This window comes from Carassius gibelio, chromosome A24, assembly GCF_023724105.1.
Source record: "Carassius gibelio isolate Cgi1373 ecotype wild population from Czech Republic chromosome A24, carGib1.2-hapl.c, whole genome shotgun sequence".
Lineage (NCBI taxonomy): Eukaryota > Metazoa > Chordata > Actinopteri > Cypriniformes > Cyprinidae > Carassius > Carassius gibelio.
In genome coordinates, this window is record NC_068394.1 from 19,134,744 (window position 1) to 19,149,285 (window position 14,542).

The 14,542-nt window shown below is 38.0% G+C and overlaps 1 protein-coding gene across 1 annotated transcript in view; it reads right to left on the reverse strand.

Moving 5' to 3' along the window:
• The window catches only part of LOC127946126 (rho GTPase-activating protein 21), a 58,538-nt gene that overhangs the window by 2,445 nt on the left and 41,551 nt on the right, over positions 1-14,542 (reverse strand). The window contains exons 9-24 of the mRNA XM_052542435.1: positions 12,756-12,902; positions 12,558-12,660; positions 12,391-12,433; positions 11,565-11,666; positions 10,849-11,148; positions 8,232-8,296; positions 7,997-8,145; positions 7,583-7,725; positions 6,530-6,688; positions 6,352-6,430; positions 6,093-6,166; positions 5,910-5,999; positions 5,237-5,362; positions 5,087-5,128; positions 4,744-4,849; positions 2,159-2,190 (exon numbers count right to left, since the gene is read on the reverse strand). Coding sequence (XP_052398395.1) covers positions 2,159-2,190; positions 4,744-4,849; positions 5,087-5,128; positions 5,237-5,362; positions 5,910-5,999; positions 6,093-6,166; positions 6,352-6,430; positions 6,530-6,688; positions 7,583-7,725; positions 7,997-8,145; positions 8,232-8,296; positions 10,849-11,148; positions 11,565-11,666; positions 12,391-12,433; positions 12,558-12,660; positions 12,756-12,902 — 1,760 coding nt within the window. The remainder of the gene's footprint in view (positions 1-2,158; positions 2,191-4,743; positions 4,850-5,086; positions 5,129-5,236; positions 5,363-5,909; positions 6,000-6,092; positions 6,167-6,351; positions 6,431-6,529; positions 6,689-7,582; positions 7,726-7,996; positions 8,146-8,231; positions 8,297-10,848; positions 11,149-11,564; positions 11,667-12,390; positions 12,434-12,557; positions 12,661-12,755; positions 12,903-14,542) is intronic.

Consider the following 14,542-nt stretch of genomic DNA (forward strand, 5'->3'; position numbering starts at 1 on the left):
TGGCTAACCCAGAGTACTCCACCTGCTTCTCTGATAGCAGCACAAATCAGAGGTTGAAGGACTGAACATAGAAAGAAACATTAGAGAAAGTCACAGAGCTCCAAATGATGTCTCTTTTTTTTTAGAACAGCCACAAAGCACAAGCAGCACCCGCAACAGCACCATTACATGGAAAAAGCTGCATGGGTTGCATTTAAAAAAAAAAACAAAGCTGGAGCCAGATGACAGAGAAAGGGATGGGAATCATAACCCATTTGACACTACTTGTAGTACTTCCAAGGAAGTGTAACCCCTCTCTCCCGGGTCCTCACCGCCACACCTCGCACCCGTGCCGAGTGGGCCTCGTACCCAGGTCTCTGGCATGGGACGCGGACGCACTAACAAGGAGTCCTCCATTACAGAAGAAATAAAGTATTTGAGTCTACCTACTCTGTATTATATATTATATTGATTTTTGTTTTGGATTATAAAATGTATGAAACAACAACAATGCTATTTTACATACTTTAACATACCAAAAGTTTATTGTTAACTTATTCCCCAAGTTTATCTTCATATTGGAAGACACATAATACTTATTGGCATGGAATGTTTACGTGGGTCTAAACAGATGCATTAACCCTATATATATTAGGCGTGTAATGGTACGTGTATTCGTACCGGACCGTTTCGGTACAGGGCTTCGGTACGGTGCACGTGTATACCGAATGACCGAATGCAATATTTTGTTTGCGGAACATGTACATTTTCGTGTTTCCAGACGAACATATTAAGTGGCGGAAGTCTTCGCGTTCAGCGCAAATCCCGCCCTGCAGCTGATTCTAAGGTCGGTGACACACTGGCTGCGTGGCATGAGCGTGTCGTTTCTGCTGCGTGTCAGTTGCGTGACGGCTGTTTCGCGTTTTCTGTGTCTTTACACACCAGAATCATGCCTGACGCGGCGCTGGCGCGTTTCTGCTACTGTAGATGACATAGAGGGAGACCGCTGAGGCGCCGACAGACCAGGATCTTGTCTTTACGACAACTATTTCTAAACTTTATGTTGAGCATAAATATAAAGCCTACTGATAAAGGACACCGTCAACAGTATTGACGGCAAAATAGAAAAATTTTGACAGGTGCAATATGCCAGTGTGTCACCGGCCTAAGGTTTTCAAAAGGCATCACGCGAATGTGAACATCACTACAACTAGGAAAAAACGATTGTAATTCAAACGTAGCTCCCGTCGACATTTAAACAGACCTTTGCTCTTAATCCCGATCGGTCCAACACAATAACGAAATCTGAGCAGGTCTAAAAACTGAAACTTTTTATACTTCACTTTACACTTTGGAAAAGTTATATATATATATATATATATATATATATATATATATATATATATATATATATATATATTTTTTTTTTAAATATGAGCAGGCCTACAAGCTGGGATTGGTTATGCTGCACTGTAATCATAGTTATTTATCTATATTTTTCATTATATTTTGTTATTGGTTTAAGACTGAGAGTATTTTATTTAGTGGAGAACTTTGCAGCAGTATTTTATTTCTTATTCTTTTTTATTATATATATATATATATATATATATATATATATATATATATATATATATATATAAAATTAAAAAGTATTTTAAAAAAAGTGTAATCAAATTGTTAAAACAAAGTTTATAGTAATAAACAACCTGCAGTTTAATGTTTGCATTTCTTTCCCTTACTGTACCGAAAATGAACCGAACCGCGACTTTAAAACCGAGGTACGTACCGAACCGTGATTTTTGCGTACCGTTACACCCCTAATATATATATATATATATATATATATATATATATATATATATATATATATATATATATATACATTGGACATTCAAGAACTGTTAAGAGAGTCGAACAGCATGAAGATAATTTGCTTGCAGTATTTTGTGAAAATGGTTCTCGATTCCCATCCCTAGTGCATCTTTTAGCAACATCTCATTGCCCTGTTACACTGAATGTAGTGCATGTTCAAAGATCTGTCTAGTCTCTTCAAGATGCACCTGGCTCTCAGGTACTGCACTGGGAGTGGTGAAGTGTCAGTCTGGTGAAAGAACTACACTCACCCACAATACCTGCCCTATCAGAGAAGGGGCTGCAGTCCAAGAGTCAAACTCACCTTAGATTTAGCAGAGTCACTGGTTGGTGAATCTGTGGAATAAAGAGAAATGATACATGATTAGTGGATTGCACATGTCCTTCTACTGATCTAAAAAATACAGACAGTAGGTGATAAGCAGAGATACATATGCATGAAGAAAGGGTGTGCATGGGGACAAGAGCATGGCAAACAACAGAAGAGCAGAATGACGGGGAATATGGATCCAATTCAGGAGTGCATGCATTGCAAACTAACGAGTGAGTGCTGTTTTATCATAACACTCACATACTACATATTCACCAGTAGGGGGCAATCTTTCACGTGTAAGAAAATCCAGCAAACACAGACAATATGGTCACATGAATCTGGCACAAAATGAATTTTTGTGGTTGCAAAAGAGATCAGTTGGACTTTACCCATTTTATGAAGGAATAAATGCACCTAATATAATGCATGGAGAGTGACACAAGACCATAGAGTACACACACAATGATGAGGGTCTTGCAGGCAGTGTCATAAGTGATATTTATATTATATGACCTATATGAAAATCTGTAACCATCTGATTCCAACATACTATGATCCTTAGAAGCAGATATACAGAACCTATAATTGTAAGAGGAAATCAGAGAAAAAAAAATGTATTCTCCATAAATCTTAAGTAGAATACATGTATAATTTTAAGTAATCAGCATAATACTGGGTTCCATAAAAGTAAAACCCATCTGTGACATTCTGTCAGTTGCAAAAAAAAAAAAAAAAAAAAAAAAAAATGATGTGGCTATATATATACAACATAAAGTTTGTCTGTATATAACAGCAGCCCCACTTATAACAAAACCATGTAGACACCTTTAAAACTCAAATAACACATTTTTATAAATAAGATTTAATGTGAGAGCTTTAACAAAAACAAAGTTTCACATACCTTTAAACACCTCTAAAGATTTGAGTTCTAAATACATTTTTAGAATACATTTACAAACAAGTCAAAAATATTTTTTATTTTATTTTTTTTATCCTGGATGTTCCTTAAGTGAATTTAGTGTTTTCTAATGGTTACTGGAAATGTTGCATTTAAACAGTTAATTCAACAACCCTTTCCACTCTAAGCTCATGCACAATGTGTGTAATTCAGAAATGGATGTTTAATGACAGTGCTGAGGCTAGTCTGATGTGTTCCGTTGTGACCACAATGAAGATGACACACTCGAGGCACGAACCAAGCTCAGAAGTGACAGGGGTCAGAGAGGGGCTAGCTACACAGAAAAGATGACACTATGGGAAGACAGAATGGCAGCAAGGAAGAGTTAAACAACCGATTCACTGCTGTCTTTGATCCCATTTCATTTTCCAGGGCAAAGACAAAGGCAAATTTTGGAGGCTTATTTCTTCTGTGTCGAGCTAAGCCCCCCTGCACACCCCTTGGTTGTGACAAATGGTATGACCGAGTGATTTTCAGAACCGAGTATCATTACCATGCTGTCTCTCTGTTTGGCCAGCATTCAGAGAGAGAGAGAGAGAGAGAGGGGCGACAGATGGCAAAGAGCCTTTGAGACAGCAGAACTGCTCAACGCCAGGTAAACTCACAAACCATGCCCCACAGAACCCAACAGTTCTGCTGCGCTTTCCCATTGCACTTTTTGTTCTCTTTCATTCTCTCCATGTCATAAAATGCGAGGGTGTCTGCAGACTAGACAGCTGCACTGCGGGCAACAGTCCTCCCTCTTCCTACAGTTCCAGCTGCCCATCAAGGACACTATTGAGTCCATCAGTGACATCAAGGTGTGACAGACTCCGCCCACTTGTCCTGTGTCAAGATCAGTATGTGTGAATGCTGGGAAAGCCTTTAGGACACGCGACAGAGGGGCACTAGAGACAGAGGGATCAGAGATTGGCAAGCGTTTTCTGCGTTCGTTTTGGCTTTAGCTATTTGTTTGTTCTATCTTGGAGAAAGAACATGACGTTTTAGTAGAGCAGTTGGCAGAATTACAGGTACGAGTTTAAACGCATAGAGAAAGAGACACGCTAAATGGGTGAATCTCAAAGAAACGGTTGTATTTCAACCCAAAATCCCCCCCAAAAAATGTGCATATAGAATTTTTTTTCAATTTTATTTTGTTTATTTTTTTATAATCTTATTGTTCTCTCTCAATTTTTTCCTTATTATTTTTAGGTGAAATATGAACCGGCTATTTCTTTGGACAGGTTTTGTGAGATTCACACAGACATGACAAATAACCAAAACAGAAATGGGATAAAGACAGAAAGTTGCCAAAATCGACATACTACAAATGCAATCAGAAAATCAAAACCAAATAATTCAAGGTCACACCAAGCCAATTTAATATTTTGCCTCCCAAACTCACACAGGCTTTGAAATTAATCCATAGCACAGTTTTTATTTAAAATCATAGGGAGAAGCTGCTTCTGTTCACAGAAAAGTAAAGCATTTTTCAGCAATATATATATATAAAAAAAATTCAACATAGTATTGTAGTTTTTGCTTTAGTTCATGTGGGCTCTAGATATAATTATTATTTGCATAAGGGTATAAAAGGTGAACCCGTCTCAGAGAGGGTCCAACCAAGGGCACATGTTACCTGACACTTCCCCTGGAGAGGTGCCCGTCCGGCCGATGTTGGTCAGCAGGTGGTCAATGTTAGGCACAGGCTGAGACTCCACAGCACTCTCCTCCTGGACCGTCGTCTGAGTGACATACAGAAAAACAAATGAATGAAGAGTTGCAGCGAGAAACTAGTCACAAATTCAGTCACAATACAAGAGCATATCCCCAGTTACGAATGAGATAGACTCCGTAGTTTAAGGGTTAATCAGGGTTAGGGGTGTGTTCAAATACCTGCCTACCTTAGCAAACACATCTAACAATTAAATAATAATAATAATAATAAAAGGAATGAAGAATGCAGCTGTAGTAATACACACCGTAGGCTCCTTTTCACCCTCCTCAGTGAAGAACCAGTCGTACTGCAAGAGAACACCAGACTGCATTCAGAATTTTTTCACCAATGCTCAAATACCTGACACATTTGGGAGAGGTGTTTTCTTTCTACACGAGGAGATTAAAGAACTCACATGCTGAATGAGCGTTTCTACAATCTTGTACTGGTCTGGCATATGTGTCACCATGTGGGTCATATTGTCTTCAGATGTTCTCACCAATGTCGGGCCGAACACAATGGCCAGATTCCGTGGCTCCATCTGACACAACGACAAATGAGCAAGATGATACATTTCTCCCTAGATGAGACCTTTTCTATCTATATAAACACAAAGGGAGTGATTATATCACAGGAAATGTGACCACTGCACCACTTTTTGCTGTTTTGTTTACTTTTTTCAATCCTGTTCTCATTGCGTACAAATCGTCAGTGCACATTACTATACAGTAACTTGCTCTGCCTAAAAAACTACTTTCATTTTGGGTTGATATCAACCAAGCCCTTTCCTCCAACCATATATGGGCATCCAATCAATTTTTGATCTATAAATTCAAGTCACACCACTCATGAATATCTAATTTCTCTCAAAAAATAACTACTAATACGTAGTATATGTTATCCTTTAAAAACGAGCTTCAAAATAAATATCCGGATCACTGTAAATCTGGAAAAAAAGCTTGAAAACCTCTCTCGAGATCCCTGAATTATGTGTTCTGTTCCCTTCTGCTGCACATCATCTTGTTGTTTTTGAACGGAAGTGCACATTTCTGTGTGTACATCCCTGTGGGACACCAGAAATGGTTTACCTTGTTCTTTTCCGAGTTTTCAGCCACAGTTTTGAGATGTGCGGAGAGGAACTTCAGTGTTTCGTAATGATGATCAGGCAACTCATGAAGCTGAAAAATTTGATGTTTATTTAGGATCGCCATAACAAACAGTGAAATTATAATCACTATAAACAAATGGTAATTAGGTCAACTGCCTCTTACCAGTCTTTTGAGCACTTTGAGTCTCTCTACAGGATCCTCTATTCTGTTGGCATCAATAAAGTCTGCATACTTCTCTATAGAGGCCAGATCATAAAGGAAAATTATTTCAGCTCTCAGGTGTTGAAATTACATGTCTATTACACTCACAACCACTAGATGGCAAACTACACAACTAATGTTAATCAAATGCAAGATACATAAATAAAATATGAGTCATAAATAGCCTCAAGCAAGGGAATTCCAAAAAGCATGTTTTTACCGTCAGTGAATAGGGGTTCAGGAAGTTTCCTGAAGAAGGATTTGAGTAAACTGCTGATCACGTTCAAGTCCTTCCATTTCTGTCCAGGAACACATTTATTTAAAAAAAAGATGACAAAGGACCTCAAGCAAGAAGCTGAGAATATGTTACAAACACATGAACTACAAGCTACACTTACATCATCCTGAATATCGATGTCACCCATGCCCTTGTTATTGAGCTCTTCCTGCATGGTGGAGATGGAGGCATTATTTCCTGGCACTCTGTAAATGCCAGTGTATTCCAGTCCCCGTTCTTCCACCAGCTTACAGCACACTTCAACTATCAGAGGAACAAACTAAAACACACAAAGAACGGTCACATGCCTGCAAGCCAATCTAAAACGACACGACATATGAATGTGTTTACATAGACAAATATGACTCCAAAATCAGCAGTATGAAAAACGTAACAGGATCCAATACAATTACATTCATCCTACAGACTAAAAAATTACTCTTAAACAACTACAGCTAAAAATATCAAGTATATTTTAAATGCAATAAATTGCAACTTATGTTATCATTACACACATTTATTACCATAAAAGTTTCAATCAAAAATGGTCAAAGTATATTGTAGTTTATCATAAATGCTTGTCGGTACATTCAAAAGTACACTTTAACCATATTTCACAGACAATAGAATAAGAAAACAACATATAAAGATGTACTATAACAGTATAACTTTTATGTACTAAAACAGTAAAACTTTAAAGTTTATTAAAGTACCGTATTTTTCGGACTATAAGTTGCACCTGAGTATAAGTCGCATCAGTCCAAAAATACGTCATGATGAGGGAAAAAAACACATATAGGTCGTACTGGACTATAAGTCGCATTTATTTAGAACAAAGAGAAAACATTACCGTCCAGAGAGGGCGCTCTATGTTTTTAGTGTAGACTACAGGAGCGCCCTCTCGCGGCTGTAGACGGAAATGTTTTCTCTTGGTTCATTTCTCTTGGTTCATGTCAAATTAATTTTGATAAATAAGTCGCACCTGACTATAAGTTGCAGGACCAGCCAAACTATGAAAAAAAGTGCGACTTATAGTCCGGAAAATACGGTATATTACACTTTTAAAGTGTACTACACTCCTTTTTCACAAAGGAAGGCTTTGGGATGTCACTAAAATTAGCAATGCCAAGTGAAACAGCGAGAGAAAGACAGAAGATGTTCTTTGTGGTCTTACTCTGTTGTTCTGAGCTGGAGGACAGTCATCTAGTCTTACTCCAAATGTGATTCCATGAGATGATTTCTTCTCAAATGGCTTTCTCATCAGACCAGGGATGCCCTTCCGCCATGTGCCCTTATCCTTGGGTGGGCTGGTTTCGTCTATTTATAGACAACCATAATAAGAATTTGCCACAGAGAACCAAGTCTCAAACATAGTGAGCTGTATATCTTCTAAGACAGCACCTTAACCCAAAGGAAACTCACAAGTGATTTATTATGCACTAATCAACAGCACTAATTACAGTTTGATGTTAGCATGTTGCTAAGCAAAATACTCTAAGCACAAAAATATTTAACATACACACGCACTGTGATGATACTTTACTGTACTAAATAAAATACAACGAGTAAGTGCCCTTGATGCTGTTACCTTTATGCATGGCTTTCCTATCATGGTCCTTGTTTGGTGAGTGAGGGCTTGTGGCTTTATTCTCCCCTTTATTGCCCAGTAACGTCTGCCTGATGCTCAGGGACTGACGGGACGCCCTGGGTGAGAGTTCTGTTTTACTGCTTGGTGGACTGCAACACACAGAAACCAAGTCAAGATCTAGAAGAGGAAGAACACTACAAAATAGGATGAGGACCCTTCCCTTTTTCCTGCTTACCTCATTAGAGTGTTGTACTCCTTTATTTTCCGGTTGATGAGGTCTGTGCTAGTTACAGTTGCATTCTACAGAAGGAAGAAGGAAAGAGAGAAAATGGCATGGTTTTTCTGAAAAGTTCAAAAAAGCCCTAGGTTATGTTCAGCTATTGTAAGAAGGTTATTTAAATAGGTTTCGTTCCATGATTCATGAGGAAGTCCAAAACATTCTCCATATCTATATCAGGCACTAGACCTGGATAGACTTACCCCTATAATTTAAAGACAAAATGTGGTTTCTGTACCACTTACGTCACTAAAGGAAACTGCAAAAATAATGATTGTTTAAATAAAAAAAAAAAAAAAAAACTGGTTTTCCGTCTGCCATTGGTCTGACAAACAGACTTCTCCACCATAAAACCCATGGCAATGGCTGAGCCAATGTTAAGTCAAATTAATTTGTATATCGCTTTTCACCACACTCATTGCTTCAAAGCAGCTTTATAGAAGGTCACACTGTTATGTTTATAATGTCTTATAAGTGCGTTACCATAGAACAAGTTTTACGGCTGTGCAATGTGACAATATAAAACTATGATACAAGTAATCCTCAAAAGTAATTAAGGCCATAGATAATGTTCCGTTTTATTATACTCAAAATTCATCAATAAAGATATAGTTGTCTTGAGTGAAAAAAAAAGTCTGATGTGAGTTTAACATATTCCATCATTCTATAACATTTCATTTTAATTTTGTTTCTAGCTTTTTTACAACTTAGGGTTAGGGTTAGAGTTTGTACACACACTGGCAGCGTCACTTGAATAAAGTCTGAAGAAATATCATCAATGCCAATTGATTTATGTGGTAGAAGATTTAGTTTTGTACATAGATATTTTTTTACTGGAATAGAAGAAAAAAATAAAGAAAAATAAAAAACTTTGGTCATCCTTGAAGTGAAAAATATTGTCATTCCATTCACTATTTTGGCCTGCCACCTTGAACTTTAGCAGGCATTTCTGGAGTGCGATATCTTTGAGTTGCGCCAGCCAAACCATGAGATTTCTCATCCGATGTGCGAGAATAGAGAAGGCTTGTGTAGGGAAGACATACAGATGACTTGATGGGGCAAATTGGGGTTAATGCGAAGAGATCTGAATGTTAAATTGTATTAACCTACATGAGCACCACGGCTCAAAGTGTAGGAGCATGAACACTTACTACTAGGGCTCAACAAATAGGAATTCAGTAATAAAAAAAACTAAACAAAACTCCAAGCATCCAAGCCTCTCTTAACATAATTCGGATAGTAAGTACGTAACTGATACATTTACTGTAAGTATGAATCATAAAGGTGCCATCAAAAATGAAAATTTGATGTTTTTCTGATTACACCCAGAGAATCCAAGATGTAGGTGACTTTGTTGCTTCAGTAGAACACAAACAAAGATTTTTAACTCTGACCATTGCAGTCTGTCAGTCATGTAATGGATGAAAATGGTAATCAAGGCTTCACCGCAATGTCCGAACTGTCCTGGGCGCATTCTCAACAGCGGCGCATGACACGTCTTTTTCTACTTGCTATATGGCGGACTTATACGTGCATTACCGCCGCCTAGCTCTCAAATTGACACTCCTAACTGAGATTGTAGATAGAGGGTCAATGATCCATTTGAGAGGTAGGTGGTGGTAATGCACTTATAAGTCTGCAATCTGCCATAAAGCAAGAAGACATGTCACGCACTCAGGACAATTCGGACGTTGTGATGAATCAGGTTTAAAATATGAATACTGTTCAGTTTCTTGCACAGACCGATTGTTTTGTGTCTTTACAAATCTATGTATCATCACGATTCCCATTCACTTCCATTATTATGACTGACAGACTACAACGGTTTGAGTTAAAAATCTTGGTTTGTGTTGAAACTACTGAAGAAACAAACTCACTTACATCTTGGATGCCCTGGGGGTAAGCAGCTAAACATACAGTACAGACCAAAATTGTGGACACACCTTCTCATTTAAAGAGTTTTCTTTATTTTCATGACTATGAAAATTGTAGATTCACACTGAAGGCATCAAGGGCAATTTGACCAAGAAGGAGAGTGATGGGGTGCTGCGCCAGATGACCTGGCCTCCACAGTCACCGGACCTGAACCCAATCGAGATGGTTTAGGGGTGAGCTGGACCGCAGACAGAAGGCAAAAGGGCCAACAAGTGCTAAGCATCTCTCGGGGAACTCCTTCAAGACTGTTGGAAGACCATTTCAGGTGACTGCCTCTTGAAGCTCATCAAGAGAATGCCAAGAGTGTGCAAAGCAGTAATCAAAGCAAAAGATGGCTACTTTGAAGAACCTAGAATATGACATATTTTCAGTTGTTTCACACTTTTTTGTTATGTATATAATTCCATAATTATTTCCACATGTGTTTTGATTCCTTCAGTGTGAATCTACAATTTTCACAGTCATGAAAATAAAGAAAACTCTTTGAATGAGAAGGTGTGTGCAAACTTTTGGTCTGTACTGTAATTTATTTAATTTTTTTTTCATTTTTGGGTGAACTATACTTTTAATGGCAGGTATTGCTCCTTTAATTGTATGTATGAACTGAAATTGTTTATGTTTATGATTACTGATCAGTCACCTCTTCATCCAAATTGCTGTTCTCTTGAATGACTCGGATCCAGGACAGCATTTCCTGACGATCTTCTGCCTGGAACAGGTATTCACAGTCTGATGTTGTCAGCCGAAGGACGTTCTTCCGCTTTGTGTCGCTATAGGAGATGTCAATCAGGCAGGACTTGATGCTGATTGGCAGAGGCTCTTCTTCAATCTGGCAGTTGCCGTTGGTTTGTCCGTCCCTCTTGTCCTTGTACAGGTAGAGGCAGTGGCCACGGAGCACAGCGTAAATCTGCTTCCATGACCGCATGTTACTGCCAACACGCTGTAGAAAAGACAACAGAATTATGAAAATATGTCTCAATGTGCCATGCTTTAAGTTAAAATAGCAAATATACACAAGTCTTTGGCAAGAGTGAATGGCCTCCATTTTTAGTTTTGATAAAAAAACGACGGTCTGGCGGTACACTATGCCGCTTATTAAAAATCAACTTATCCAATAAATAAATGCAAATAATGAAATATAGTTGCTTGCCAATATAGTTGCCAACATTGAATGTTTCTGAAAGCCTTCCAGCCATTCTCATTCATTCAGAGGTTCAAAGACTCGTTGCAACACGTTAACAATACGACAACGACTCCTAAAGCACAAGAGACCAACATACTCTAAAAACACCTTCATTCCGTACTGGGACCTGGAACAAGAGAAATCATGAATGTGAATTTTGGTGTTTAGTGTACCTTTCCCTTATCTGAGTTGAGCTGCCGGAAATGAAGTGGACCTTCCTTTGTGGCATCAGTGAAGACATCTGAAGTAGAGTCCTCAGAGGATCTGTCAACTGCCTGAAACACACCAACCATGGATCAGCCAGGATTCACCCTTTCTCAAAATTTCCATTGAAAACCCTATGAGATACTTTTATCAGTTTGGTAACTGGAAGACAACTGAGTTCAAAAGGCAGTTATCGAGTTAGTCTGATTATTAAATTTAATCACAAGCAATGCTAAAAGTGTTTTGAAAACTCTCTTTCCATCTCACTACAATCATTTTAGAGCCATTCGTTCATCAAAAGAGAGAAAACATTTTATTTTGTTTTGAACTTGCATACAGGTCAGGCTGCAGAGTTATCATTTTAGCAAGAAAAATGACACAAAATTATCAATAAATTGACAGAATTAATGCTAGCTGGAGATCAGCCCTTACGAAAGGAAAATATATTTACCAATATATTTCTTAAAATATATTGTGATATATTGTAATTTTCCCTTTTTATTTTCTAATATTTTATATATCTGAATACATTTAATAATATATTGATGATACATATATTATATAATATATTGCAAAATATAAAAATGATTTCCGCTTTCAATATATTGCAGTATATTGGAAAAAATAAATATATTTAAGAATATATGCCTAATATATTACATGATATTTTCCAATATACTGCAATATATTTTTGTTTCATAAGGGAGATGCCAACAGGACAGACCTTTATCTTAGATGTGTGTGAACTAATAGTAATTTGTCATGTATTATCATTATTACAGCAGTCTCATTTACCTTTCTAAGGCCCTTGAATCCATGGGTGTGTTTAATCGACCGCCTGTAGAGACAGTAAACAGAGAGGTCATACAGTGCAAGAGGCAGCGATAGAAGAGGACTGACTCTTCAACCTTGTGGTCACTGCACAGATAGCTTATGACTTCATTTCCTGACTACAAACTTACCCTCTCTCTTCTTCCCTGTAGTTATCCAAGCCCTCATCGAAGGATCTGGAACGCTCCGTTTTGGCTCCAGAATCTGATTCCATGATCGTGAGTCGTAAAGAATCTAAGTTGGAGATATGGGAGAACTCGTGGTTAAAAACAAAAGAACATTTTTGATGTTCCTGAGATATTGTATGTGTTGGCAGAGATGTTCTTCACCCTGGTCATGGGACAGTTGTCGGCGTATTACAGGAGAAGAGGAAGTCGGACTGGGTGGGATGGTGGTGATGATAGGTGTGCTGGAAATCACGGCAGATGCAGGAATGTGTGTGGTTTCATGGTCGTTACTGGAGCTTGATGGCTCGTCTGATGACAACAGACAGGAGACACTCATAAGATTATCTTTGTTCTATGTGGATGTATGCAGTGCAATAGAGACAACAGAATCAGACGGTCTGGAGGAAACATGCTTACTCATAAAGCTAGGAAGAAGTGAGCAATCATTATACTGATAAGCCTCCCACACCTTTTAATACACAGACGACACTAACACTAGGATAGAAGATTGCATCACTGGGTAAAATATATTTTTAAAAAAATTAACCACAGGATTTCTCATAGTGATTGCTCTTCCTGCAGTCTCCATATAATAAACTAATAAACTTTAGGCAGTAAGGCATAATATTTGCAATACTATAACTTTGAACTTCATGCATGTTAATTATTCAGTTTGAAAGCCCATTTAAAACCCAGCAGTGATGACTGGTTCTGCATCACTTTATATATATATATATATATATATATATATATATATCAAACATAAAACATGGTCTATTAAATACAGTCTACAAACCACACCCAACACAGTCCACCACAGTTAAATATAAACCACACCATAACAGTTTATCAAATAGAACAGTCTATAAAACCAATCACAAAACCAAACCCAAACCAATGTATAGCAAAGAGATGATCATTTTTTGTGACTGGCATCTCAGGAACTAATCCAAAAAAGAGCAGTCTTTAATCTAGTTTCCACTGGCATGTTCCATTACTTTGTCATATCACATTACTGCCCTCTTGTTTGTTTGAGGTTCCTGAGCTGTGGATGAACTGGAGGGAGTGTGAAAGTGTCAGGGAATGGCAGTGCAAGTGGCTTCCTCAGTCCTGCTGCCCTGGGTGTAATGTGTCAATATGTCACATTATCTGTGCCCCTGTGGACTATGTTGTCATGTCCTATAACTGTACTGGTGTACATTACAGTTTGGAGATGCTGCCAGGGACTCCATGAACCCATGTGCTCCATGAACACTCTTGAGCTTCGACACTGTTTAGCTGTGTGCATATCAAATCTGGTGGAGAATGGGACTGTTTCTTAAAAAGCACAGCCCTTTGTAATGACCTATTAAAAATGTAAATGTCTATGTGTTGGACATACCTAGTTCATCTCTACGTATGCTTTTAATGTCTAGAGATTGGCCAATATTGTGAGGAAGACTGACGTCTTGAAAGACACAATACTGCTTCTTTTAAAGCTCCTTTCAAATGCACAGACAGACATTAGTGGAGCTCGGATTACTCATTATTCCTCACTGCTCAACTTTGTTTACATTGGGTTGAGCTGTTCATCCTGCTGTTATTAGTATTATTATCATAAAAAATCCCACTGCTGTACACCATTTGCTCTAAAGCTCTCTATGCAAAGCCTGGGCCATTAAGGATGGAGGAACAGTGTGGCCATTTATGTGAGTTATCTGATCAATAAAAAGCAAATCCATCAAGTCCTGACCTAGTGTGGCAGAACAGTGGAGTAGTTCCTTGTTTAAAAATTTGGGGGATAAAGTTCAGATATTTAGTTTACGATGAATAATATAAAATAAACATAAAACCATGTCCTCTCAGCTGCTTAATGTGATAAATAGAGATCCAACAGGAACACATTCTGAAAACTGCTTTGGTTAACACATAAGCTACATTAAATAATAATCAAACAAGTAAACAGGCAA